General features: G+C 41.2%; 1 protein-coding gene across 1 annotated transcript in view; it reads right to left on the reverse strand.

Annotated features, from left to right (window-relative positions):
• Positions 1 to 2518: 2518 nt before the first annotated feature.
• Positions 2519 to 19681, reverse strand: part of sugct (succinyl-CoA:glutarate-CoA transferase) — a 75218-nt gene continuing 58055 nt past the window's right edge. Inside the window, exons 11-12 of the mRNA XM_030767621.1 lie at positions 12796 to 12859; positions 2519 to 2682 (exon numbers count right to left, since the gene is read on the reverse strand). Of these exons, the coding sequence (XP_030623481.1) occupies positions 2519 to 2682; positions 12796 to 12859 (228 nt within the window). The remainder of the gene's footprint in view (positions 2683 to 12795; positions 12860 to 19681) is intronic.

Consider the following 19681-nt stretch of genomic DNA (forward strand, 5'->3'; position numbering starts at 1 on the left):
CCATTCTACCTTCTGTTTCCTTCTTCTCTTCCACCCCTCATTCTGTCCAAAAACCGCAGGTTCACCCTGGATCTGCTAATTTCATTTCATCCTGTGCCAGTTGCTCCGGAAATCGGCCGTCGGCATAGAAACGGTGTACACATGCACAACTGGAAGTGACGGCGGCATGGGTCACATCGTATTGGCTAGGGCTAAAGAGGTGCAGCGTGGGACATGAGGAGGGAGCTAATTTCATGAGCAGCTGGTCAAGCTGGATAACCCGTTTCCTTCTACTGAATGTGTCAGCAGAACGCCAACTGAAAACAGGAAAGCACTTCCCAGTGCTCTCCGCAGACATCACATCCGGGCATCCATACCTTTATCTCCGTTAAACACCCAACCACACAAACAAACAAACAAACAAACAAAAAAATCCTAAACATAACATAAGCAGACACATTAACAATGTTCAGTCTCTATAGCATTTTGCGAAGTAATCCCTAAGGACAGCTGTAGAAGGCTAAAGCAAGCTCTTGCTACAGTCTGCTGCATCCACAACACAAGCTGTAATAAAGAAAAACTGTGCTTGGTGAACCTTAACCCAGGGTGCAGAGACGCTGTCAGTGCCAAATGTCTGGGTGTCGATCATTTTGACCGAAGGCCTTGAGTCTGAACTTCCCCTTCAGTACAATAATAAAAATACAGCAACGCACATGAGGTAATTCCGACATCGCCGGGTTACAAGACTGAGAGCTCTAAGCTGTAACTGTCCATCCTGACTATGGTGAAGGACTGACTGCAAGGCTGAGAACAAAATGACCTTCCACAGATTATGATACAAGTCTTATTTCAACCATGGGACTTATTTAAAATGTCTCTTGTGAAATGAACTGGAAATGCATAAACAGATGAGTCATCCAGGAAAACTCCCTTTAACATGGAATTGAGTTGGACTGCTGTCTCGGAAGCCTTAGAACCTCAAATCTTCGTTAAGGAAGGCCCGAGCAAGACTTTTTCGGTAAAAAGCAGCCCTCTTTCATCGAACACGTTGAAGAGGTTAAGTCACATGACGGATGCCAGCCAAAAAAGAAAAAAAAAAAGAGAAAAGAAAAAAAATGAATGAAAACTTATTCTTAGGATGAGGAAGGGGTTCCAGGCAATAGAAAGCAGTTGTGTGTCCTATTGTGGTCACACTCATTACACTGGCCTGCCATGACTCAGTCTGTGTTTGACATCAAATCGCTTGCTTGCTTGAACCAGATGGGAGGAAATCACACAAGAAAAACCTGGCAATTGTCAACATCCCAAACAATGCTGACTGCAATACAGGCCAGACAGGCCAGGGCTACTGTTGATCTAAAACAAAATCTATGATAAAATTGTGAGTGACATGACATATCGAATCACACCTCACATCAGCATAGTTTGGCAATTTATGGGGGAAATGTTTAATTTAAGCATGACATGTTGCGTTTGTCAATGTGAAATTAAGCATAGTTCGATTTTACATCAGTTAAGTCAGTCAGTCATATGCCAGATTCAGAGGCAGATTACAGAGGAATGAGGAGTAAAAAACACAAACAACATCTGATAAACATCAGATTACAGATCTTGCATCCAATGTTTTTTTTAACTCTTCAGTCACAAACCAAAATTTCAAACATTACAATTCAGTACTTTGAAGTTCCAGAGGATCATTCTGAAACGAAAACAGGTGAAGACAGCAGACATCATTTCACCTCATGTGCACTGTGGGTTATTAACCAAATAACAGAAGATGCTTTAAGTGCCGGTATCTTCATCTGTTTCCATGATACCATATTTGGAGTTAAAGGGATCTATTCCAGGGTTATGTGATTATGCAGTATGTTTCATGACACAATGCATACACACAATCAGTAAGATTATACATAAGCATTTGAGCTAATGACAAATTAAAAAAAAACATCAAAAACAACACACACGTTCCTACAACTGGTATTCTGTCCTGTTACAAATAGGTTTTTCCCTTTTAGTTTCTGTATTCAATAAAACAAATGTCAGTTTGGCCAAAGCCATGATTGAAACGGAAGAACGCAGTTAAACGGACAGTTTTAAATGGATTTCCCTTACTCCCATTGCATTTGACACAAAAGTCTGATGTGAAATCTAATTCCTCTGTGAGCCCCATACCCATCATTGATCAATCAAGGTGGGAGGACTGGACGCTGTGACATCACTAAAGGACCAAAATCCAGATGGCACTCAGACGAACGTGCCAACTGGCAAAAGAAGGTCTTTTCATCTGACCCATATGCGTCATTATGTCGTTATTGTTGCATTTGTGGTTTGCTCTCTGATGGATACTCTGTGGATTAATTACAAAAACACAACCATGAAGTCGGGAGGCTGAGCAGTATGTCCACAGCTCAATGACATATGAGGTGTTCTAGGAAAGTTTGTGTGGTTTTTATGGTCCCTCCCTAGTCACACAGTTGTTATGGTTTTTTTTTTGTTTTTTTTTTGGTGTGTCAAATCACACCCTGGCTCCATCCAGACATCACTGGACCTTGTTCTGAGTAACAGTCTGGGAGGCAAGCAGGTCGCTGATTGCATCGTCACTGTATCCAAGAGTGTTTCTGAGAACCTCCACTGTGTGCTGACCAATCACGGGGGGCGGGTGCGGTCTGTCGAACTCAAAACTGCTAAAACGGACAGCTGGACCTGTTACAGAAAAAGTAAGAAAGAAATAAATGAAAAGATGAATGCCGTGCATTTGACAATGCTCATCATATGCTTATCATACTTGGAAATCTGAAGCACTTAAAGATGCATTTTATCTATGTCTGATAATGTGTATAAATTATGCTTGACATTTTGTTTTTCCGATAGCAATTTAAGAGTTTCAAATATTACCATTTTAATGGAAATGGGAGTTTGGCCACCCAAACTCCCGTTTCCATCACAGCCCCCATCAAAATAAAAGTGAATTCACTTTCCTAGTAGGAAGATGACGTATGAAGACAGTGAGTGGAAAGAGTGGGGAAAATATAAACAGTTCACTTCAGAGAAGAATGAGATTCATCTCCTTGCAATGACGGCCCTTGCATGCATCCTGGTTTGATACGTAGCTTTGGTGTTCAGGGGTTTATCTTCCCCATTTGTCTTTCCAAGTGCACCTGTAGGTTAAAAAATCTCAGGGGTGCTTCAGCTCCAAAACTGACATTCCAAAAATCATGCGTCAACCGCTTCACCTCCTACACTTATTGCTTTTCATCATGTTTGAGGTTCGTTGACAAAAGGACAAACAGTATAAAATCATAAAGGAAGCGCGTTCACTGGAGGGAAGGAGAAGCCTGCCGTTTTGTTATTAATGGCACATTGGACTGACTCTAATTTCAAGTGGGATGAAGTGAAACTGGCAGAAAGTGCAGGGGAACTTGGGTAAATGAAGCCATTTGAGGAGAGGGGGCCACATCACTCCTTCTTGTTTCGGAGGAATCCGAGGTTGGCCCTGCTATTTATAACCATCTCCCTGTGTTCTCCACGCTGTTGATTTGATCAAGAAGGTTTTGGCCTAGCTTGAGATAAGTCTATTTGTGATACTCAAATTAATAGGCTTGCCAGGGAAGGATGACATTACTGGTAGCACAGATCCCACTTGGCTTTGGCTCATAGTGGCAAGCGGTTGGTTTATTTAACAAGGGTTTATTCTGCTAGAGCGATGACACGCTGAGTTCTATAAATCCGATCCAGCTCTGCCAGACCAAAGACTATCTATGGATCAATGCCAGTCAGTCAAGAGTTCTGGAGCAGAGAGAAACTGTGGTTCCACCATATGCGTTCCTTTTTGATACTGCAATTGTTTTTGTTGGGATGCCATACATCAAACTTATGTTCCTTAATCAGGACCGAAGATTTATGATATTGTGAATTCATGGTAACTGTATGTAGGAGAAAGTTACATTAATGAACACTGATAAGGCTTTGTTTTCTGATGATAAAGACTTCTGACTGAGTAAGAAAGAGGTCCTCTAGAGGACAATGTAAAACATGCAACGTATGAAGTCGTGTGGTGAGGAGGTATTTGAATAGAGACAGACAGAACCAAGTGACAGAAATGAGAGTGAGACAACCGTGAAAAAGAAAAGTCCAGGAAAAGAAAAAAATAAGAAAGGGAGGGAACAACAGAACTCGAACATGATTGTGTGCGTGTGTGCGGTTTCGCAGGCTCAGCAGTTAGGAGCAATTCCTCAACCACATCCTCTGTCTCCCCCCTCCCTCTTTCCCTCATTCTCCTTCTTCTCATCTCATGCTTCTGATCGGTCGGTCGCTGGCTCTTAATTGTCTCCCGCGTCCACATCTGCTTCTCTTCAGTCTTTACCGTGGCGAACGAGTGAGAGAGACACTCTTCTCTTCCGCGGGCATGATGTGAGGGTTTCCTCTGGTTGGGTCCCAACAAAGCTCTTTCTGTTCTTTAGTCCTGTTCTTACTCTACCCATCATCTGCCTTTGCTCCCTCTCCATCTCCCTTCCTCTCAGGCCCTTTACCTCTCTCTCCAGCAAGCTGTTTTAATCACTTGTCACCATTTTAACACTCTGATTTCATGCCATGCCAATACTCATAACAACAACAACAACAACAAAAAATTAGAGTAATCCTCTGAAACCTATTAAAATTTAGAGATTATTATCTTTTCATTTTAAAGTGTGGGTAAACAATGGATTTGAGTAGAAACTGTACACGGTTGACTCAAACCACTGGCTCTGACACTTTAGTAGCACCTCCTTTTTTTCAAGACAGCATTGAGACTCCGCTAAAGCATGTTTGCCATGACAGTTACAAATTCATTTTGTCAAGATAAATCTCCCCTGCATTTTCCAAGTGATGTGAAGAGAAAACTACCTTTTGTGCTTCTGATTGCATGTAAATATTGCCATTCAACCATGAAGAACATTCCCCCTTCTTCCTGCATGGAAACGCCCGTGTATAGTTTCTGGCTCTACAGTGAGGATGTCCATTAGGGAAAACCATTTGTTACAGAAAACCAAACAGGACTCCAACAGTGTCAGGTGTATATAAACAGCGATTAGACTTATTTGTCAATGTCTGCTGTTGTTTGATTGCCCTTCCCTGCAAAGTCTTGGACAGTAGAGATTCCCTTTAAGATCATATAAATTAACATCCACTCCTATGCTTAAGTTTGTTCAAGGGGGCTGGTGGCCAGACTCCAAAGCAGCATAGACAAGCATACAGGAGCTTTGGCTGGGACACACTGTCCAAAACATTAACCCTGCTCTTGTGCATGTTTGAGAGAGAGAGAGAGAGAGAGAGAGAGACAGACACAGAGAGAACAGAATTGCATCTCACAAACCAGGTCTCTGGGTTTAGTGGTTCAGTGAACCATCACAGAAACGGACAGAACGGACTGAGCCTATAGAACTCACAGGGACATAAAGAGATTTCTAGGAAACCATGAAAACAAATTTCCATTATACTGTTTGTTTGTCTGGAATGGGCATGCTGTCATACAGCTATTCATGAGGCTATGCATCAGCGATAACAAAATACAGAGAAATAGGAAGGAGAAAAAGAGACAACTTCCCATCATTCCCCATAGGCTGAGAGGGAAATATTTCATTTCATGGACGGTAGCTCAAGGGCAGCGAGAAAGCGGGCATCTGAGTTTGTATGAACTCACGAGCTCCCTGTGTCCCCAAAGACAGGGTTAAGCTCACCGCATTCACGCATGTGTGTGTGTGTGTGTGCTTGTGAAGCACAGGAGGCAAAGTCAGATGGATCCAGATAGACAGACAGACAGACAAATGGACAGACAGACAGAAAGATAGACAGACAGAAAGAAAGATAGACAGAAAGAAAGATAGACAGACAGACAGACAGATAGATAGATAGATAGATAGATAGATAGATAGATAGATAGATAGATAGATAGATAGATAGATAGATAGATGGACAGACAGAAAAACAAACAGATAGATAGATAGATAGACAACAGTGCTGCACCAAGAGAGGTCTGAAAGAGAGAGGGAGGGAGGAAATGGGGAAGAAACCCCACCTCAACCCGTGCGCCACGACAGGGCTGTCAGGCCAAGACGAACATCTTCATCACAGACACTTTGAGCCCACGCAACAAGTCAACCCACTCTGTCCCACTAATCAGTCTCCCAGGATCTCTGCAACTGTTCACTGCATGTTTAATAGGCACGCAAGAGATTCAGAGAGAGACGGAGGGAGTGAGTGAGCGAGTGAGAGAGACAAAGAGAGGGAGGAGGGACAGACAGAAAGAGAGTGAGTGAGAGAGAGAGACAAAAGGGGGGAGAGAGAGAGAGAGAGAGAGAGAAAGAGAGAGAGAGAGAGAAGGTTATGGTGAGTAGAGGTTGTTTTGTTTAAGAATTACATGAACAAATTCATGATCCTTGGAAATGTTGACTCACATTTGATGCTCATCTAGGCTGAAAACAGAACACCATTCATTCACGTTTATGCTCATTCTCAGCCTATAATGAATACTACAGCGTGCAGTAAATGAGCAATGAAGGAAATGTGACATTTCCAAAGGAAAAAAGTACCGTATAATACTAAAACTTCTTTCCATGTCCCAGTCCTCATCAGAAAATCGCAAACCAAATGTCTTTTCTGGCAAACGGTGTGATAACTGGTTGTTTAACTCTTTTCAGAGTTAAACTGGCTTATTTCAAGAAAGTGTAATATCCTGTATCATCTACTTCTAAGCATGAGGACCAAACATTGCATCAGTGCTTGAATTACAGCACTGCACCATGGTAAGTCCCTCAGTCTTTTAGGCCAACACAGACGCGGGTGAAAAAAACAAAAGCACCCTGAGAACAAAAATGAAATGAATGAAATAAAGAAAAAAACCCAGACAACACACTGTATCATTGAATAACTGAGGCTTTGTATCATGACTAACATACTTCCTGTGGGAGGTGGAATTGAGGTGTCCTAAATGCGCTTTGAAGGATAACAGCCAGAGGGGGAAAAACCCATAGACTTCTGATCTGAGGCCTGTAGTCCCTGTGGCATAAGAGAAAGTCTTTGTAGTGCACACTACACTAGGCCTGTTGGGGTGCACATGCACGGTTTCGAGATGGATGTCCCACGCTAGGCACCTCAGAGTGACGTCACGGCTGTCAGCGGCGGTGACGGCAGACAGGGCTGACAGGTCGTTTGTAGATAATAAGGATCGGGTGCAGAGCACCTCAAGCACGTTTCTAATCCACAACATCTCTTTTTGATAGAAAATTCTCAAGCCTTCCGGAGTTCTCCGCCATATCGACGCTTCTGGTCGTCTCATTGGAGGGGCTTCCTACCCAGGGGTCTACGAGTAATAGTGCTTCAGTGAGAGCGGTCCAGAGTCACGTGCAGAATCCATGCGTTTGCCTGATAAAGACTATACGTTACAGACCACGCTCGGCTTCAAACTGGAATAATTCTTCAACTGATGAGTGATGAAACCACTATTGTAAAGGGTTAATAATTAACTTAAGAGTTATTTTGTGGGTTTTAAAATCACCCTTATAATCCTGTGGATTTTGAAATGATCATACACTCAAGCTCTGATCAGAATCAATCTTTCTTTAACTGCAGCTGAAGCTGCACTTCAAAGAGACGTCAGTTCATGCTATGAGTAATTACAATATAATTACCAATGGCTACACAATGGACAATGACCACAGCAGTTGCTTAGTCCACATATTTAATGGCCTCTTACAACTTTTTTTTGGTTCCTGGTTATTCTTTAGCACATCGTGCATTTCAGTTACTCCCACTTAAAATAGGCAAACAGTGAACACGTTTATGTTAAAATATTATGTTAGGAAGCTTACATTTAAAAAAGAAAAAAAAAAAAAAAAAAAAAACAGAGGTGCAAATGTACCGTTGTTCTCCCTGTTCAGTTCATTCTCAGCTAGTGACTTAATCTATCACAACCAGTCTGATTTCCAGGTCAGAGAGAAGCAGTGGCCTAAAGAGCGTCGGTAACATGGCTTTGATGGTGAATGGCTGATGAGATTATGAATCACACTGACAAGAACTGCTCCTTTTTTGGGCAATTTAGAATCAAAAGGTTTGCCTGTCAATTCCTATGACATCTCGCTCTCAACCACGGGAAACAGCCAGGGGCAACGGGGATCTGACGTAGGACGAGCCAGCCTCCACCCACGGCATTTCCCACCACATCATCCATCCTTTTTTCATTCGTAAAATCTCCCAAAAGACAGGACCCTACAAAGAAAGGTGGATGGAAGCTGTCTGGCTTTGATTCACAGTACTCTGACGTGACTTTCAGGCAACTGCACTTGCTGTCTCTGTTTTTGTTGTTGTTGTTTTTGCTGTTGTTTTTTTTAATTCAGTTTTGGCTAAATTGTACATTGTTTTTTATTCCTGTCACTGAACGGTAAGCTAGTGTTATTCCTGATTAAAGCCATGATACAGATAGTTGTTCAGTGTTAATGCAAGACATACAAGCAACACAAATGCATTCCAGTGACTGTGCTCAGCATTAGCTACACAAACAGTTTCTAGACTCAGAACTTTAACTCAAAGTTATACATGTGAACAGTTTACATCTCAACACACTCATTTACTTAAGCTTGCACACATGAAAGTTAGCCTTTACTTTGGCCTTCACAATATTCCCGAAACTGTCCCCTCAATTTGTAATCCTCTGCTTACAATGATGGTTCAGCACAGAATAGCCTCAGTTGTTTTACTGGACTGATTAATAGCTTCACACTATTGCAGCTGTCATGTGTTTTCAGCAGTGCGTTTGACAGGTGATGAGCACACACAGACCATAAGCTTTTATGTGTTCATGGGAAATTTAAGGTCATTACAAAGAACTCTAGGGAAATCATTCAGTGGGAAAAAAAAATGTTCTTGGTAATGGACGCATTAAACCTTTCTTAATTCTTCAAAAGACTCACTCACAAAGAATGTGAGGAAGCTTTTATAGATGAATCCTGCTTAGAAACAAAAGAAAAAAAAGAAGAGAGTCTAATTTTGTGGTCAGCGCAGTCATGTTCTAATAGAGCTTTAAATATTCTTCTTTCTTAATAACCTAATTTGAAAAGAATTATCTGAATAAATGCCTGGGAGGTCATTGTGGAAAATCACTTCCTGAGATACTATTCACATCTTGAGATTGTATCTGTTTTTAATTACGCCATACAAGACGTTAACTCCCTCTGAGGGACTACAGATTTTTGCAGTAATGCTTCATTAAGGTAAAAGATCACAGGTAAGAGTGAAAATGAATCACTACTAATTGCCTTTAGCCTTCTGAGGCGTTAGTGTAAAACTAAATCACTCTAGGGTTTTTAAGGTTTTTGTGGAAGTATTTTTTTTCCCTACAGATGCTCAGTGTCGGCAGCCATGTACTTTTAATTATATGGAAACTCACAGTTGTACCAGCAAAATATGGTCAAAGCCGAATGAGCCAGGACAAGCCTATGATGGTTACTTACAGGGTATAGTAGAGTCTTCGTCAAAATATACACACACACACACACACACACACACACACACACACGAACACAGACACACACAAACACAAACACAGACACAGACACAGACACAGTCACACACACACACAGATTGTATGCTAGATTCTGGGGGACGTGCATTGAATTCCATTATAACAAAAGTAAAGAGTAACCTAACTCTAACCATAAACTAACCAAAAAACTTTTAATTTTACCAGTAACAACATTATCTTTTATTTAAAAAAAAAAATTGACACTGATGAATTTTTTTACTAGTGGGGACTATGATTTTTTACCCAGTTGGACAAAGCACCCCCAGTAGAATAGTGTGCTCTCTGTGAAATGTCCTCCTAAGTTAACAAAAACAAGTACACACACACACACACACACACACAATTAAGTAAGTATACTCTGCCTTATTGTACTCTCTTGTTAGCTTGTGATACTGTCAGTGATGTGACATGCACATGAGTGCACTGTCACGTCACTTTGTGTGCCTGCTGGCTTAACATACAGAGCTAGCAAAAAAAACCCCAAAAACAAAACCAAACAGCTGTTGGAGGCATGGGATTATTCATAATGACCATACATAATGGTACCCAACTGCCTCCTGTACCTGTGAGACCAGGTAATGAGCCAATGGAGAACACTGTGTGTGTGAATGAAGTCTTCAGACCTACAGGTGTTGAGGACAGTCATTCAGTCACTGTGATAAATGATTGGATAAAGTGAGATCCTCTACGGCTGCAGTACAAATCTGCTCAGTTTTCTCTGTCTGTCAGTGCTCTCTACCTGCTAACCCTCTGCAATGAACAGCGCAAAGCCATAGACCGTTTTGCATAATGTTTTGTGTACACGCAGAACACGGTGTCTCTCTTAAAAGATTTGGTCCAATAACACAAATAATGAAGATACTGAACTGCTGCTGTTGACGACCTTTAGGTTTTTTTTTCGTAAACAAAAACAAAAAAAACATTTAAATACTTTGTAACATATTAAAAAAAAGTTAGGCCACCTTCTAGGAGTCGTGGCACATTTGAGATAAATGGTCACATTTACAATGTGCTTCACAGAGTTCAGCAACACCAGCTAACAAGGAGGTTTTGCCAAAGCCTGTCAGTTTAAATAAAGGGGTTTATTTTGGGAAATGCCTCACAATAAACTGTTTTGCACACTCGCTAATGAGGCGGCTTCTCGCCATCAGCGGCACAAAAACATCTTCAGAGGCAGTCCCTTTCTTTCTTTCTTTTTTTCTTTCTTTTGGTCTTCTCTGACCCACGTGAAAAAAGTCTATCAGAGTCACTGTGACATTAAACTAAGCAAATAAGCCCAAAAAAAAAAAAAAAAAAAAAAAAAATATATATATATATATATATATGAATGGGATCCTCCAACCCTCCCTCCTTGTTGCTCTCTTTTCAGAAATATGTCTGTTCAGATGCAATTAGCAATTTTCCTTTTTGGAAACTAAAAAAAAAGGAGGGGGGGGGGGTAGGGAAGAACGGTCCAAGAGGTTATGTAATTTGATAGCCTTCACTGTTGTCAAATGGTCCCACATGGCCATTTTTGGTGTTATTAAAACTTCAGTTCCAGCCCCCTTCTGACATTCATTACATAATGTTTACAAATCTATTCTCCGCTGCGGCTAATGGCCAATTTTGCGCTTTTGTGCATCGGAATTTCCATAATGCGCTTCTTTGGCGAGAACTAAAACGACAATGGAAGTGTTCTTTGCCGCTGCACGTTTTCACTGAGCAAGAATAGGGCGCAAGACAGTGTCTATTCAATCACTGTGGACAGGGACAAAATGGCGATAGACATGTTTTTGTCCTTTCTCTCATATGTTTGATAAACAACCATGCCCTCGACAGAAAAGGAAGTTGTCCACATGTGAAACAGTCCTGAACTTGAAATGCACCAGCGCAGACACGAAAAACACGCATAAAAAAAAGAAGAACCGGAGTCTAACAGACTGTTTGGTCTTATGCAAATGGTTTGAGAAGATTAGAGAGAACGGGTATTCTGAGCAATGTAATGTATACATTGGAGAGTTGATGGGTCAGAGAGCATGGAATGGGAAAAGGTGTTTGTTGTGGTTTTCTTCTTCTCCCTGCTTTTCCGGTCATTCCTTACAATCATCCGTGCTTCGCCTCAGAGGCTAACAGCAATGTGCAAACTAACACAAGCATAAACACCATCTCACTGCCATCAAAGGTTCCGTCTGATTATTCTCGATATCACTCAGGGGACTTGTTGACGCAGGATGCATTTGTCCTGTGGTTGTGGAGGCATTCGGAATTCATTAAAACCACTCTTCATTAACCAGATGGATTCTATTCTGGGTACCAGGCTTAAAAAACACAAGGACAGGGTAAAGGGGTGAGGTAGTCTTACCATTTTTGAGGGGGTAAAAAAAGGGGAGGAAAAACATCCTCAAGATTCAAGAGGAGGCACACAGAATTGTTCCAAAATTATGATATTACAAGTGCATCTAGTGAAAAAGGAGATTACTGAGCCTGAGAGATTATTGAATTAGACGTGGCGAAATCATTGCGGTTGCTTTCTCACTAGCATCTGTTCTTTGACCAATGAAGTGCACAAAGTACAGGATGATGGAATGAACTGGTTCATGTTGTCCATTTAAGCAGGCTCTGGTAAAGGAAACCACCTGTCTGCGGATGGAGTCAGTAAAGGTTCCACCTCAGAAAAAAACAAATTTTCTGTACCCAGAGAACCAAACGAGAATGAATGAAAACCAAAATGTTGAGCGAACACATAGATCTTCTCCATGATAACAGCCACTTCATGAGTGTAACTCAGGGTAAATATTGCCCAATCGGCTAACTGTCTCACAAAGACATGAAATGCCAGGAAAACCACCAGACTGATCTCCTTAAAGATCGGTCCTAAATTGCTCGTGCATATGTGAATGATCTGAATGAAAGCACTGCTTCACACAGCTGAAGCAATGGGACCATCACACAGGGGAGCTTGGGGGTCCACTTTTATGTTAAATGCAAGAATGATTTGCTCCTTTGCAAAAGAACGAAATGAAAAAAAAAAAAGTCTTCTATTGTTCAGAACAAGACAGTCACAGAAGGAGGTGATCTAAAAACTCAAGGGAGACAGATGATAAGCTGCATGAACAGCAACAGAGTGCCGGAGGAAAGTTGACTGCTAAATGCTGAATTAAGTACAAAGCACGTCAGTTATGGCACAGTCAGAGAGAAATAAAAAAATCCAGTTCTACAACAATCCTATAATGAAGTCAAGGATTCTTTAATACTTTAACAATGATACATTCATTACTGACCAGGCACCGCAATACTTCCTGATGTTGGGTGGTCGATCTCCAGAATCAATCCATTGTGTGCAACCTGTGAATTAGAAAAAAATAAAAAATAAAAGTGAAACAACGACTCATTCTCATGTTTCTTCCAGTCTTCACATGGAAAATGTTAAAATGGTGCATGCAGAGTCATTAACAGTAGCTCACCCCTGGAACAAAAGGACAGAATTGCACAAACAACTGTGCAAACCGTTTTTTTTGTTGTTGTTGTTTTTTTGACTTATTATAAGAGCTTTGATTACACTTGAGAATTAAAATGAAAAAAAAAAAAAACAAGGTCAAAATGACACTTACAGGACATCTATCATAGGTCCTTCACAAATCCTCGACTGTTCGTGTCACACTGACCTTGTAATATGAAATGTTACCAAGACTTTAGTTCTTAGGAAATGTGTATTTATGAATAAAACCATAATTTCTTTACAGGTTCAATTCATTCTATGCTGTGTAGGAAAATCAACTGTAATCAACTGTAAATGTCATTCCATTCAGATGTTGCAGGTAGCATGGTTTTTCTCTAGCACCTTTCCATTAGTTTTCTTGAAAGAGATGTCTGTGATTAGATTTTCATGATTAGAAAGGCAAAGCAATAAAAGCAGGATGGAGAAAGAAAACAGGCTCAAATGAAACTAATTAAGACTGAAATAATCTCATTGGAAAATAGAGACTGTACACTTTTCCAAACTGTCCTTCAAAGATTCTTCATGCTTCCATCGGATTCCAGACCACTCTATCTGATCTGTCAGAATAAATTACCACTATAGGCCTAGCATCTCAGTGAGCTGAATCCAGACGGTTACGTAAGAAGACATCCCCCACGACCAGACAACTTCTCTCTCTCTCTCTCTCTCTCTCTCTCTTTCTGATTTCTCCATGTACCCACTCACCCTTTATGAATGGCTGTTTCCACGAAGCATAACGAAGGCGCTTTCTTCATGGTCATGTTATATTTAGAGGCGGTATGGATGTGTGGCATATGCCGCGTGTGGCAGTGTCTAGACTGGGACAACTCTCCACGGGACAGCAAGACATGTACTGGTGCACTCATGGGTGATGAGAGAGAGATGTGAAATTGGACTGGAGCAAGAACAGGGTTGCTGTTGTATCCATACTCTCACTCCCACTTTCTCTTTCTCTCTCTCACTTTCTTTTCGATCCTGCCCTCCACATTTCTCATACTTGGATTTAGTTCTGCAACTTCAAAGTCAGAAAAGTCAAGCATGGCACAGCAAAGTTTCCACTATGGTGGAAAAAAAAGGCTGTGGCCTATCCAGCACGTTTACCAGTAAGCCACATCAACTGTTGGACTGAAAGCAAAAGGGAAACCAGATGGGTTTACTGGGATTCTTGGCCAGGTAGTTTGATTATGCTTTGAGTCAACACTGACTTGCATGTTCCGCACACCTGCTGTGTTTGCTCTTGAAACGCAGATTGGCAGGACAGTGAGAGATTTTAACAAAGAACAAGAGTCCAGGAAATAGCCAATACAGAAAGATGGGGCTAGATGGTCGACAAATGTCAATGTGTTGGAGGGAAGGAATGTACAATAAAAGAAAAAAAAAAGCATGAATGAGAAAGTCAGAGAGCGTGAGTATGACACGGTAAACAAGAACAGGGACTGAGTTTAAGTTTTTACTTTATTGTCCACACAGTGGGGAAATTTGACCTATTCATTTGACCCATCCAAGGTAGTGATGATGAACATGCAAGCACACACACACACACACACACACACACACACACACACACACCCGGAGCAGTGGTTTAGCTGCAGTGCAGCGCCTGAGGAGCTCAGGGGCACCTCAGCCGTGCATATTGCTGAAGGGGAAAGTGCTGTTTGTTCACCTGCCCCCGCCTGCATGCCCGTCTGCCCGCACGCATTTTCCTGCCGGTTCTGGGGCTCGAACCGACAACCTTTCAGTACCACCACGGCTGGAATAACAAAGGCAAAGAGATGATGGACTGAGCCTGCAAACGAATAAACGTGTGAGAGGATGAGGATAATGGAAAGGACACAGGGCGAAAGGGTAGTGAGATAGAGAGAGACGGTGAGAGAAAGTTAATGATGATGTGTTTTCCTCAACAAGAGGAGGCTGTAGTGATGGATATGACTGGCGCTATGAGCCTTTCAAGAAAGGAAAACAGAGAGCTCTCCCCAGACGCCCTCCTGCTGATGCTGACAAGGGACAGAGCCTCACACTGACCTTCTGACCTTACTGCCCTGTAAATAACAAACCAAACCACAGAGTCTCTCTACAGGGATTAATCAGCCATGGCTCTGGGCGATATGATATTGTGTGTCTGTGAGAGAGGGAGAGAGAGAGAGACAGAGGGAAAGAGAGAGAGACACCCACCCCCCCCCAATTCTGAGATGATATTCCTCAAGTTGTGCTGGGTCATCTGAGTTCCAGAAGTGTGTGTGTTTGTATATGTGTTTGTGTGTTTTGTCTCTATGTGCATGTGTGCACGAGATTAATAATATTCATTCAAAAACGTTTCCATGACAATGCTTTCCAAAGGGCCAATGTGTGCGGCTCACTACGATTGCTTTTACAATACATGTAGCAGTTGGAGCACAGATAGAACACCTTTACAGTGAAATGTTACAGAGGGTATGACTGACTGAAGGAACAGAGGCATTATATATAGCATTTATGTTTTGCCATAAAGCATCCTGCTGATTTCAATGTAAAAGATCCCAAAGCTCTGGTGAGGAATTAAATCCTGGACATTGATTAAAGACTGAGATTATTCACGCAGCAGATGAAGATCCATTCCCTAGATAAAGATGAATGATGGAAAATGCTCCTGTTTGCACGCCAACACAGCGCAGACACAGCCAGCAATACGCAAGCTCCTGACTATGAGAGAGATAGAGAGAGAGAGGGAGTGAGATAGGACAGACTGAGAGAAAGAGAGAGCGAGAGAGAGAGAGAGAGAGATGTGACACTTGCTTCATCCTCCTCTATCCCTGTGGAGTCCGTTAAAACCAGGCAAGATTGAAAAAGCAGCTCCGTCTTTATAAATTATTTGGCCATTCTGACCTTAGATTAGAGTGTGCTGACCCAAACGAGGTCGGAGGCTCGGTCTTCTGTTCAGGTGTGCGCGTCTACAGCACAGAAGGGGACGGAGACATCTTGTGGGACCTCATTTCGCTCAGTAAAGGAAAAAAAGAAAGAAGGAAAGAGAAGAAAAAAAAAACTGGTGGACCTCAGCCGACCCTTTCTCAAAATCCTGGCGAGTTTTTAACAACTCCAGAGAGCAACAGTAAAGTAACGGAATCCCACTGTGTTTGAGAAAAACCTTTTGTCTCCTAAGACAAATGACTGAAAAATGACTGGTAGAGAGTAAGATTTGAGCACAGTGAGAAACCAGGCCTAATATGTACACACACACACACACACACACACACACACACACACACACACACACGTACACACACATAAAAAAAAGAAACATTGAACAAAACCTTAACAAGACTTTTGCCAAAAGTCTTCGACTCTAGCCAAGCACCCCATAAGAGAATTATCTATTTTTTTTCCAGAGCAACATCTCTTCTTAAGTTTCGTTCATAACTCCTGTGTGTTTTCACCGACACGCTGTAAAAGTCTTCTTGGTGTTGGTAGAGAGTGATGAAGTGAAGTCTGAAACAGCTGAAGACATGACGATCATCTGCAGCCCCAGCAAGTTCTGGCAAAGACTGCTGGATAAGCTTGAGGAAAGCAGAAAAGGAGGATATTAGGAAAGTAAAGTGGAGAAGAGTCTTCTAAAACAAGCTAGTGGCAATAACCTCAAGTTTAGAAGTCTTTGTAAGCAAGATCATGTATGAAAGACTGGAAAAGCTTCCACAATTTAGAGCCCATTCATTACTGAATGTGACACTCAAAGTGGCTTCTATCCTTCAAGGAGATGGCATTAAGCCAATCAAAAAACGTAAAGGCTGCCAAGTTGGTTTAATCTTTTAAGTTGGTGAAGTCTTTTTTTTTTTTTGCCGACACATTTGCAAAACCATTTTAAAAATCTGGGTGTCTGGCTGGGCTTTAACCTCTTGTTTCAGGCGGCAGTAAAAGGCACATGGGCCAGAGAATGACCGGTATTGAAATGACATATGTGTGTCCTGTTGCCCTCACTACAAATGCCTTCAAGAAAGCATACAATCAAACAATAAACAAAAAAGAAAAACAAAGAGAAAAAAATTAATTATACTTGACTGCATAAATTGTAAGCATGCTGTAAAATGGTCTGTTTATTTATGTTTCTCTTATTTCTTCATAGCTGTTTCACAGACTCTCTTTAATTCTACGATGTCCGTAACCCCATGTCGGTCCCCTCCTGCTGGTTTGCAAAGTCTGTGGTGGCATGGGAGGGATCATGGGAAAAAATTAATAAGGTCCCTGCATTGACTGATGGCTTTAATTTAAAAATCATAAGCGTGCTACATTTGGTCCACTGCAAATTTCTTCAACTCCTTCTTCCTTTCTTCAATTTCTTTTTTCTTTCTTTTTTCTCCCTTGACAGCCAGTTCAATATGTACGTGGCAGGACATGAAAGTTGAAGCCATTAGAGCATTCACATGTAGTGCAGGAGCTGGGGCTATTAGAAAGAGTCATTAACATCCAAGCTATCAACAGACTGGCACAGATTCAGGTACACACACACACACACACACACACACACGATTCATCAGTAGTTTCCTGTAGCAAGGATGGATGTTTAGAAACATACTATGCAGTAGACATTAATATTACCTCTCAGTACATTTGTTCTACATGGGTCTCTGTATATAGTCTACACTGCTTCTGTCTCATCAGCTACATGCGAATAAATGAATGAATGGGCAGACAACTAAATGGACAGACTGACAGAGGGAACAACGGACATAAGGACGGAGGGACAGACAGACAGGTGGATGGATGGATGGATGGATGAATGGATTACTATAAAGCTCTTTTCTTCAATGCAAACATTGCATGCAATGGAAAACTCGACTAAGCTCAACTGAAGTGTCATTCACCAAAGTACACATATGGATTAAAGTCAGAAAATCCAGTATGTGTGACAGTATAATGTAATACAGATGACCAATGACTCACATATTACAGAGTTAAAGATAAACTTACATTGTAAGCATCACTTTTATTAGAAAAACATGCGTGTTTGGGGGGGAGAAAAACCTCTCTGAAAGAGAAATCAAAAGAAATCAGCATGAGCTTGTGGCCTGTTTTGGACCAGTGGCCTGTTTTGACCACCCTGACGACGGGAGGAATCGAAAACAATTTTTGAACTTTTGAAATGTGTGAATTTCCATCCACACATTACTCACAAGTAATGTTCAGAGCACTCTAACTCGACTGACCATACCTCACACCTCTTTCACACCATAAGGTCCAGAGTGTTCCTGCTATAACCTGTCAATAGAATGAAAAAGGAAGTTTTCATTTCCTTATAGTCTGTTATGCATGCTGACATGTGAAATACCAGTTAGCTATAAAGTACCAAACTTGTCTATATCCATGAAACTGTGACTGTGCGAGCAGCACACACTGTTCTTTTAAACAGCTTAATCAACGAATCAGATGAAGTGAAAAAAACCCAACACAAAACTCATTAATTTCTCACTTAGTTCATAAATGAAAATAGCTGTCTGACACAAACTATGGCCTTTGACACTGATGGTCATTTCCTGGTAAAACAGGAACTTCCTCAGCAAGAAGTTATCAGAAAACCCTTTGATGTGCGGGAGTTAGCATCTGACATAGTGTTTTACATAGTGTTTTGCTCAAATGGTCGCCTTCATAATTTTGAACCAGTTCCACTTAGGAAACTTTTACAGAGAAGCTATTGTTATTAGTTTGATCAAGCGCCAGATTAAGACAGCCAGCAGTGTCTCTTGAGATTAGTGCTATGTCTAAATCTTGTGGATTACAGTGCAGGGTAAACCACTGACTTGTTGACTAGTCAAGTGACCTTTCTGATAAACATTAAGGTCTTCCTGTTGTTTCAAAAGACATTATTTTAGAGGCACCTTCTTGTGCAGCTAAACTGACATGGGGAGTTGAGTGTTTTGATATCCTGTATCTCGACTGAAAAATGAGTAATCCTGGATGAGTGACATGATGGTAATGAGAGCATGGCTGATAAAAGTACTGTGTAAGTGCCACACACTGAACCAGGACAAACAGAACACAACCTGAATTTTAGAACAATGAACTCTAGAATCCTCTATTACAGAAATTCATACACATATATAAAGAAGTCATGGAACCAAGACCATTGAGTGACACATTGTAAAAGTATAAACAGTGAATGAAGGTGTTACTCAATGAAAATCACAGCCTGCTCAACAGTGTAACCTACATAATCAGAAAACCTGATCTGTGATTTGTTCAGGCTTATGTACTGGCACTGTCCCATAGTCATATAGAGTGATATTCCAATAACTTCTACTACTCCTGTTTCAATTCTCAATAATGAGTCATAGCTGGCCCTAAAGCTACCACAAAGACACGTTTTGTTGACTGAGCTGAGAGAAGCCAAGAAAGGTCTGTCATTAGGTTGGCAACCACATTATAATTTGGCTATACCCTGTTGGATCTGCATTTCTCTCAACATTATTTAGTTGGAACAATCTACAGCAAAGATCTGTGGTGCAAGTCACAAAATGACTGACAGCTGGTTTTCTGCCACTTCCACCATCAAAGAGATGCTATAGCAATAATAATAATAATAATAATAATAATAATAATAATAATAATTATACAACCGATCCCTAAATGAGCTTATGCTGCACTATCATTATTAATTTGTATTATTCATCTTGTCTCTCCAAAAGTTAACAATTGGATTAAAG

The sequence above is a fragment of the Chanos chanos genome, chromosome 3, assembly GCF_902362185.1.
Source record: "Chanos chanos chromosome 3, fChaCha1.1, whole genome shotgun sequence".
Lineage (NCBI taxonomy): Eukaryota > Metazoa > Chordata > Actinopteri > Gonorynchiformes > Chanidae > Chanos > Chanos chanos.